We start from the raw sequence: 10,631 nt of genomic DNA on the forward strand, positions 1-10,631 counted from the left end.
TTTTGGATTTTACAAAACATTTTAAATATCTATAAAACTTTTTTTGTGATTAAAAACTATTATTTGGGATTTAAAAATATTTTTAATATATATATATTATTAAAACTATTTTTTTGTAATTATTAAACTATTTTTATTTATTACAACTATTTTTTGTTTATTAGAACTATTTTTATATATTTATTAATAATTTTAAATATATATAAATCTTTTTTTGTGATTAAATTATTTGGGAATTTTTTTTTAAAAAAAAATTAATTTATATATTCATGTATTTATTAAATATATTTTTTAAATTTACAGGTCTCATGATGATCAGACCCGGCCTCGACAGCGTCGTGGTCGTGGTGGTACGGTGAGCCAGTCTCGGGATTCCAACCATTTTCAGGATTCCCCTTCGCCCCACAGCTCCAACCATACATCTCCCTCTGCTGCACCCGCTCCTGCTCCTCTCGCTCCCGCTGCTGCATCCGCTCCTGTTCATCCGGGTCCTCCGGGAGTGATGCGTGTTGCGGAGTTGGTTCAGCAGCCCGGTCGTGACCATCTTCCGTATCTCACTCCGTATCCACATGGACGGGGTCAAACATGGTAATTAAACATTTTTTTTTCTTTAAATTTGGATTCATTATTAACCGTTTGTTCTTTTACTAAGGTTCAACCGATCCGGGAACGGGATCAGCGCATGGATCAACCGTATGATGTACTCGGCCCTCGACAGTGGACATCCGACTTTCACTCACTTCCCAACCGACAAGCAGGTTCTGTGGTTTCGTCAGTTTGCGGTAAGTATTCTAATTTTTTACTTATATTTTTAATCTTTAATATAAATTTTCTACTAATTGTGTTTTTTTCAGCAAGAGTTCAACTGGAATTCCGATGAGACGCTCTTTATCTATCACCACTTCGTCCATAAAGTAATGGACAACTATGGGAAGCAGATCCACGAGTGGAAGAAGAAGTGGGAAATCAATAAGGTTCGATTTAATTTATTAAACCATTTTTTAATTTATTAAACTATTTTTTAATTTATTAAATTTTTCTTTTTTTTTAATTAAAAGGTCCCAAAGTCGATGAACGACACGGTCTGAAAGGAGTTGTGTGCACATTGGGATAAGGAAGAGACGAAAGAAACTTCTTCCACCAACTCCACCAACTCCACCAACCGCAAGAGCGACCGTAAAGGGAAGGGCATCTACAAGCATAACTTGGGTGCTCAATCTATTGCCACTCTCGGAGATCGCATGGTAAGTTCAACCGCTTTTTCTTCAATTATTTGAGTTTCAGAATTTAAATTTATTGTGCATTTCTTCTAATTTCTAATGTTTCTTTAATTTATGTTTTTTTTCAAGGCGGAAGAAAATGATGGCGAGCCGGTTGATGATCTCGCCCTAATGAGGAGGGCGTATACCAACAAGAAGACCGGCCAGATTGATGACGGTCTTGTGAGGGACGTGGTCGACCTGGTCCAAACTCAGGTGGTAGACGAAGTGTCTCAGCTTCAAACCGAGGATGACGCTTCGACGGCTTCGACCAACTTGTCCCGGTTTCGAATCAACGAAATCGTTGAATCCGTAAGTTCTTTGTTTTTAAAAGTTCAATTCATTTATTTCTTGGTTTAAATTTCTAAATTTGGCTTTTTTCTATTCAGTCGGTTCCAAAGAAGAAGGGACGTTTGGTCGGTTTGGGTCGTCGCACCCGGTCGGTTCCCCCTTCTTCTGCACCACCGCCCTTCGTTGATCAAGAAGTACTTACGGCCCAGTTGAAGGACAAAGATGATCGTATATCTTTGTTAGAGACCCAGATGGCGGCTCAACAGGCGGGCTATGAGACACAGAGGAGGCTGAACCAGCAAATGATGGAGATGATGCAGAGGATGTACCCGAACGAGGTGTTCCCGGACGTGCCAGACCCGTAGTTTTTTTTTTTTCCACAAACTCGGAATGTTTTATTTTTATTTGTGAAACTTTGAATATTAATTAATATGATTTCAATTTTACTTTTAATTTCATATTTTCGAATTTAAATTTCAGAAATTTTATCTTTTTAAAAAAATTAATATTTTTTACATTCCGAGGAAATTAATTATATTTTTCACTTGATCGATCGATGCGTTTTTGTTCAAAAACGCATCGATCGATGCGTTTTTTAAAAAACGTTCGGGCTATACCGAGGGACAGGTTCCTCGGAATATACCGAGGGAGATATTCCTCGGAATATACCGAGGGAGATGTTCCTCGGAATATACCGAGGGACATGTTCCTCGGAATATTCCGAGGAAAGGTGTCCCTCGGTATATTCCGAACGTGTTTTTATAAACGGATCGATCGATGGGTATATGTCCAAAAACACATCGATCGATGTATATCCCGACGAAGTACTCCTTCGGTATATTCCGAGGAGATTTCCGACAAACTGGTGCTCCTCGGAATTTCCTCGGAATTCCGTCGGATATTTCCGACGGAATTCCGAGGAAAGAAGAAATTCCGATGAATTATTTCCGACGACTTGTTTCGTCGGTATGTCGTCGGAATAACGTTATTCCGACGAAATTCCGACGATTTTTTCCCTCAGTATCCATGTTGTTTTACTACATAGCAGGTTCAGGTTCAGATTTACCGCAGTGTCAGATTCACCGCAGGGTCATATTCACCGCATACATATCAAATGACTCTTCATTACTAGTATTAAGGAATATCTGCAAATATAAAAAATTAGAAGAAAACATAATAAGAAATCGAAGATTTCATAACTAGTGCCACACAATAAATTACATTTTAAAGAGTACGATGGTCATACCAAAACCTAATAGTTTATCTTCTTCTTTTTCGTAATCAGTGAGTTCCTTACTATTAAGTGACCAGAATAATTTCTATAGGACAATTATAGTGAACGAGTAATCCATTTACCGGGTTTTCTAACGGATCTAAAACGTAATATAAAAAAAAAAAATTAATACCATTGCACTGGCCATTGAAGAGAATCTGTCCCTAACCTAGACTGGACAACTCTTCCTCAACTGTGGCATACCTACTTGAGTACTTGGAATCAAAGGGGTTCAAGTGACACCTTATATATATTTTTTATATTCTCTTTATACCTTATGTGTTTACTAACTTAATTTGAACTAGTTTATTCGTATTCTTGACACTAAAATTTGACGTCAGGGATAAACGTTCTTTTACATCCACCATAATGGAAACCACTAAAACACCATCATCATTTGGTTGAGATAAAGATGTTTATCTTTTATTTTGAATGAAAGTTTTTCCTTATTTGACAATATGTTACATTCAGATCTACAATTCGTAGCGAAGGCATTGCAAGTGCATCTTGGCAGGTTGGACAAAAAATTTACATTTGGTTACAACATTTGCTTTGACTTATATTAAGATACCATATTTGAATTACGCTTTTTATTGATAATGCGGAATATATAAAGAAGCACTCGTAGATCGTATATATATATTAATATCCTCAGACCTTAGTGAACCAGAATTAAGACAATTAAACACACAAAATTATCAAAACTAGAGACAGTAGCCAGTATCACCCGACGCAAAATCCATCATAGCGAATGATTCATCTCAAAATCATCGTCGTCATTAAACCAGAAAGTGTTACTGCTATCAAAGTTGTTCCTCTCTTTGAAGTAGAGACTCAAATCATTAGTATGTGTCAAATCCGCTTTTTGTTTATTCCCGTTCGAAGCTGATACAAGGCCCTCGAAACTCTTGTCACAGATTTTGTCTTGTTGATGATGACCAGAAGCTGTTGCGGCGGTGATGAGTAGTGACGGTGGATAGTTTTCTTCTCCAGTAGTTTTGACAGCAGAGGATAATCCCCGACGATTTTTTTTGCTGAGATGAGTGCTCCAGTGATTCTTGACTTGGTTATCTGTCCTTCCAGGTACCCTTTTAGCTATTAAAGACCATCTGGATTTGGGAGAGAATATATCATAAGATCATATATAGAAACATACTATATTATTATATAACATGAACCAATCATAATATTAATATGTACAACACGTCAACACCGAGAAATTTCCGAGGATAACACTTTTTATTTTATTTTTTACACAAAGTAGTTCTAAAAGAAAAAATGGACCAAATTTTTTTTATTAAAAGATAAATATACATTTATATCTTAGTGTTGAATAATCTAGATTTATGGTTTAGAATTAAAGAGTGAAATTTTGAAGATGGGGTTTCAAATATTAAAAACTAAAAAGAATTAAAAATTTTAAAATAAAAAAGATATTTTGTTATTTCCTTGTTGAATGTTATTTTTGTGACAAAAATTTAAAAAAAATTATTTAAAAAAATTGTCCAATAATTTTTGTAGATGTATACAGTAGATGTCTATGATTCTTTTCGTTGACATTTGTATATCATTCATAAATGATGTATTCATTTTTATCTACCCACATAGTGAGAGAAAGAGAATATACGGAGATATTAAAGAAACTCGAACATTTAAAAAAGTAACATGATTTTTTTCCTGACAAAAAAAAACATTATAAAAACATTTAGGAGAAACATCAATTACAATTGAAATAATATACTATATATCAACACATCAGTTAAGTTTAATTGAAGAAACAATAAAATACTTTTGCAAGTCTTTCTTGTTACGTTTTCACCATTTGCAGTTCAGAAGTCTAAAAACTTGAAGCCTATATATGAAGACATGTTATGTAACATAAACGTATATATATGAGAAACGAGACCATAGAGATGTACCTGTTGCCAAGTAGCTTGTGGAGACGAATAATGAGGTCTTCTTCTTGTTCAGTGAAATTACCTTTATTCACATTAGGGCTCAGATAATTTATCCATCTAAGTCTACAGCTCTTTCCACACCTCTTCAGCCCTAAATAAAAATACAATGTAAACCAAATCAAGTTGAGAATATGTATAGGATCTGGCTAGAGACGATATATATGGTCACATAGAAAGAGAGACCAGTTTTCCTGACGATGCGGTTCCATTGGCCTTTGCCGTGAGTAAGGACATAGTCCCTAAGAATGCTGTCTTCTTCAACTGTCCACAACCCTTTCTTGTATTCTTGATGATTCTCTTCCTCTGTTCTTCTCCTCGTTCTCATCCTTTGATTCTCAGATTATTATCTGTGATAGAGACTCTACTTATAAAGAGAGAGAAAGAGATTGCTATCAGTGAGGGAGGTATGGAATTTCGTTATGCATGTTTATATATACACGCATCTTTAGGTTCATTGGTCATGGCTATATGTATACACAGCTTTATTTTCTGTACCTACCCTAGCCAGGCTTCTTGATTAAAGCCATTTTTTTGCCGTGGGTTGTTGTAACAATTGTGAGAAGGAACAGATGCGGAAACAGATGAATAAAAGCGATGTAACAACGACACAGAGATTTAACGTGGTTCACCAACTTGGCTACGTCCACGGGCAAAGAGAGATCTTATTATTGGAGGCGATATTGAGTTTACAGAGTGCAAGTTTAGAGTTACTTCGAATACAAGATATATATAGTAACATCTCGCATCTAAAATCCTAGACTAAACGGACTCATGGGCTTAAGCCCACGATCAGATGTAACATCCATAATAACTTGATGCAACGCTCTTGATGCAACCGAGTCGGTATGATGTACATGATGTAACATCCATCGCCTAGATGTAACATCCAGATTCAAGACATATCAACAATTCTCCACCTTGACTTGAATCCTCTCAATAACAGATGTACCAGATGCACCTTCAAGTGCCAAATGTACCAGATGCGCTTCTCTGCGCTAGATGTACCATCGCTCTCTTTGCCTCAGATGTCCCTTCGGACCAGATGTGCTGCTTAGACGAACCAGACGCCATTTAACGGCCAGATGCTCAACTAGAGCCAGACGTTCGTTATCAGCCAGATGTCCCAATAGACTAGACGTCCTTACGGACCAGATGTCCTTACAGACCAGATGCCCCGACGGGTCAGATGCCCCAACGGGCCAGATGCCCCAACGGGCCATATGTCCTTGCGGACCAGATGTCCTTGCGGACCAGATGTCCTTGCGGACCAGATGTCCTTGCGGACCAGATGCCCCTTCGGGCCATATGCCCCTTAGGGCCATACTAACAGTTTGAGATGTTTAGCAAGTCTAAGCAATGCTTAAACTTGTTGTGAGGAACCGGCTTTGTGAACATGTCAGCAGGATTATCTGCAGTTCCTACTTTCTTCACTTCAATTCGCTTCTCATCTCTCAAGAAGTGATACCTCACATCAATATGCTTCGTTCTCTCATGATGAACCTGATCCTTGGCTAAGCATATAGCGCTCAAACTGTCACAATACACAGTAGCCTGATCTTGATGCAAACCGAGATCATTAACCAATCCTCTAAGCCATATTCCTTCCTTCGCAGCTTCTGTTAGCGCCATATACTCTGCCTCAGTAGTAGACAATGTCACTGTAGACTGTAAAGTCGCCTTCCAGCTAACCACAGAGCCGCCCAAGGTGAACACATAACCGGTCATAGATCTTCTGCTGTCCACATCTCCAGCATAATCAGAATCAGAAAAGCCTGTTACCAATCGCGGATTGTCGCATCCATAGATGAGACCAACATCAGATGTACCCTTCAGATACCGGAAAATCCGCTTCACAGCTGCCCAATGCTCCTTCCCAGGTTGTCCCATAAACCTGCTAACCACACTGACTGCATGTGCCAGATCTGGTCTTGTGCAGACCATTGCATACATCAAGCTTCCTACAGCGCTAGCATAAGGAACTCGAGACATATACTCTGTCTCTTCTTCAGACTGAACCTCATACATGGTAAGATGAAGATTTGATGCACACGGAGTACTAATAGGTTTACATGAAGACATTTCGAACCTTGTCAACACCTTATTAATGTAGGTCTTCTGTGACAAGAACAACTTCTTCTTCTCCCTATCTCTAAAGATCTCCATCCCTAGAATCTTCTTTGCTGCACCCAAATCCTTCATCTCAAATTCAGAACTCAGAAGCTCCTTCAGCTTCTTGATGTCACACATCTTCTCTGCAGCTATCAGCATGTCATCCACATAGAGCACCAAATAGATGAATGTGTCATCTTTCAATTTTCTCATGTAGACACAACAATCATAAGGACTTTTGATGTAGCCCAACTTGATCATATAGCTGTCGAATCTCTTGTACCATTGTCTGGGAGACTGCTTAAGTCCATAAAGGGACTTCCGAAGCTTACACACATAGTCTTCTTTTCCAGGAACTCGGAAACCATCCGGCTGAGTCATGTATATCTCCTCCTCAAGCTCTCCATGAAGAAACGCAGTCTTCACATCGAGTTGCTCAAGCTCCAAGTCCTGATGTGCTACCAGCGCTAGCAACACTCTGATGGAAGTATGTCTGACCACTGGTGAAAATATCTCATTGTAGTCTACTCCCTCTCTCTGACTAAAACCTCTTGCAACAACCCGAGATTTATACTTAACTCCTTCTGTCGGCGATGCTCCATCCTTAATCTTGTAGATCCACTTGCATGTAACAACTCTTCTCCCTGGTGGTAATGTGACCAAATCCCATGTATGATTCGTCTCATGAGACTCCATTTCGTCTCCCATTGCTGCATGCCATTTCTCATACTCGGGACAAGAAACAGCTTCCATGTAAGTGGATGGTTCATACGTATCCACTTCCTCTGCAACCTGAAGTGCATAACCCACCATATCATCAAAACGATATCTTTCTGGTGGCCTGACATCAACCCTTCTTGGTCGATCCTTCGCGATGCTACGCTTCGTAGCATCAGGCGGTTGAGTCTCCGTAGACTCCAACTGAACTTCTTCTACACGCTCCTCTTGATTTTCTGTGTGTTCATGCACATTGATCACGTCATGATCATCTCGCAGCTCCACCTGTTTATCAGTGCTACCTTTCTCTGCTTCAGAACTGGACCATGAGCTTCTAACCATAGATGCTTCATCGAAAACAACATTCCTGCTTAGAATCACTCGGTTTTCTGATGGAGACCAGACCCTGTATCCCTTGACTCCATCGCCGTAGCCCATAAAAACTCCCTTCCTTGCTCTCGGCTCTAGTTTACCTTCACTTACATGATAGTAAACAGTGCAACCGAACACTCTTAGAAGTGAATAATCAGCAGATCTACCTGACCACACTTCAGAAGGTATCCTGCACTCGATGCCTGTGTGGGGACCGAGATTTATCAAGTAACAAGCCGTGTTGACTGCTTCAGCCCAAAACCGCTTCTCCAGACCAGCATTCGAGAGCATGCACCTTGCTCTCTCTAGCAATGTCTGGTTCATTCGTTCTGCTACACCATTTTGTTGTGGTGTTTCTCTGACTGTAAGATGCCTTGCAATCCCCGCATCCTTACAAAACTGATTGAACTCTGCTGAGCAGAATTCCAGACCGTTATCAGTACGAAGTCGCTTCACCTTCTTCTCTGTTTGATTCTCCACCAATATTTTCCACTCCTTGAAGCTACTGAACGCTTCACTTTTGTGCTTCATAAAAATTATCCAAGTCTTCCTCGAATAATCATCAATCATAGACACAAAATATCTGTGACCTTTCAGTGACTCTACTCTGGATGGACCCCAACAGTCTGAATGGATGTAATCGAGTGTGCCTTTTGTTCTATGAATTGCCTTGCGAAAGCTCTTTCGATGCAGCTTCCCAAATACGCAGTGCTCACAGAACTCTAGACTCTTGGTCTTGTGACCACAGAGAAGACCTTGCTTCGACAGAAGTTGCATCCCACGTTCACCCATATGTCCAAGCCTCATATGCCACAACTTAGTCATATCTTCCTCTGAGATCTCTGGTGATGCAACATATGCTGAACCTGTAACGGTAGTACCCTTCAGCAAATATAGAGTACCTTTCATGAAACCCTTCAGAACCACATCAGAACCCTTGCAGACATTCAGAACTCCATCACCACCCAATATTTGAACCCTCTACTGTCCAGAAGACTCATGGATATCAAATTCTTCGTCATTGATGGAACATGCCTAACCTCGTTCAATGTGCAGAATCTACCATCATGTGTCCTGAGCTTGATTGAGCCGATCCCAGCAATCTTGCAGACAAAATCATTTGCCATCTTAATCTTGCCGTCAAGTACCTCTGTGTACTTCGAAAACCACTCTCTCCTTGGTGTCATATGGTAGGATGCTCCTGTATCCAGAACCCACACATCAGAAGAGTGTGTGTGTCCGTGCACAACAAGAGCGATGTCACTATCAGACTTGGCTTCATCCTCAGCTACTGCAGCAGATCCAGACTGTTGCTCCTTCTTCTTCTTGGGACAGTCTGACTTCCAATGTCCCTTCTCTTTGCAATAGTTGCAAGTATCAGTTGGCTTAGGACCTCTTGGAAACGATTTTCTGTCTTTCGACTTCCTTTTGTTCCCATGTCCCTTCACACCACCGACAAACAATCCCGAAGCTTGATTGTCTGTCCCTGAGCTGGATGCCCTATGGCGTAATTCCCGACTGTGAAGCGCCGACCTAACTTCTTCCAGTCTCACTGTATCTTTGCCAACAATGAACGATTGCACGAAGTTCTCGAAAGAGTTCGGCAAAGATACCAACAGGATTAGAGCAGCGTCTTCATCCTCCACCTTAACATCGATGTTACGCAGCTCCAGTAATATCGAATTTAACTTGTCAAGATGGTCGCGAAGCTCAATACCTTCTTGCATACGCAAGGCAAAGAGGCGTTGCTTCAGAAGTAGCTTGTTCGTTAGAGATTTTGTCATGTACAAGCTCTCCAACTTCTGCCACAAACTAGCAGCAGTTTTCTCATCCGACACTTCGATGATGATCTCGTCTGCTAGACACAACAAAATTGTTGAGAACGCCTTCTCTTCTAGAGTCTCCAAATCAGCTGCTTCAGATTTCTTCTCTGACAATGGTCCCCAAATGCCTTGTTGCTTCAACAACGCCTGCATCTTAATCTGCCAAAGACTGAAGCTATTTCTCCCATCAAACTTGTCGATCTTCGCTCTTATTCCAGACATCTTCTCACTAGATCACAACCCGAAGCTCTGATACCAGTTTGTTGTAACAATTGTGAGAAGGAACAGATGCGGAAACAGATGAATAAAAGCGATGTAACAACGACACAGAGATTTAACGTGGTTCACCAACTTGGCTACGTCCACGGGCAAAGAGAGATCTTATTATTGGAGGCGATATTGAGTTTACAGAGTGCAAGTTTAGAGTTACTTCGAATACAAGATATATATAGTAACATCTCGCATCTAAAACCCTAGACTAAACGGACTCATGGGCTTAAGCCCACGATCAGATGTAACATCCATATGTCTTGATGCAACGCTCTTGATGCAACCGAGTCGGTATGATGTACATGATGTAACATCCATCGCCTAGATGTAACATCCATCGCCTAGATGTAACATCCAGATTCAAGACATATCAACATGGGTTGTATAGGTTTTTCTTTTAAAGATTTAAAAAACACAAGAGCAACATTCTGGCGCATATGATTGTTTTTTTTCATTTCACATTCAATAGTCTGTCCCCCCCCCCCCCCCCCCCCCCCAATAATATGAATGTGATTGTTAATATATATAAAGGCATTAGGCAGATCCAGTGGTATTTAAA

General features: G+C 40.1%; 1 protein-coding gene across 1 annotated transcript; it reads right to left on the reverse strand.

Annotated features, from left to right (window-relative positions):
- Positions 1 to 2,608: 2,608 nt before the first annotated feature.
- On the reverse strand, positions 2,609 to 5,107 carry LOC106409973 (trichome differentiation protein GL1). Its single transcript, XM_013850500.3, has 3 exons — positions 4,965 to 5,107; positions 4,743 to 4,872; positions 2,609 to 3,932 (listed from the first exon to the last, which is right to left on the reverse strand). The coding sequence occupies exons 1-3, from the start codon at positions 5,104 to 5,106 to the stop codon at positions 3,566 to 3,568; spliced, it is 639 nt and encodes a 212-aa protein (XP_013705954.2). The 5' UTR covers position 5,107; the 3' UTR covers positions 2,609 to 3,565.
- Between the last annotated feature and the right edge of the window lie 5,524 nt (positions 5,108 to 10,631).

This window comes from Brassica napus, chromosome C7 (genome assembly GCF_020379485.1).
Source record: "Brassica napus cultivar Da-Ae chromosome C7, Da-Ae, whole genome shotgun sequence".
NCBI classification, from domain to species: Eukaryota; Viridiplantae; Streptophyta; class Magnoliopsida; order Brassicales; family Brassicaceae; genus Brassica; species Brassica napus.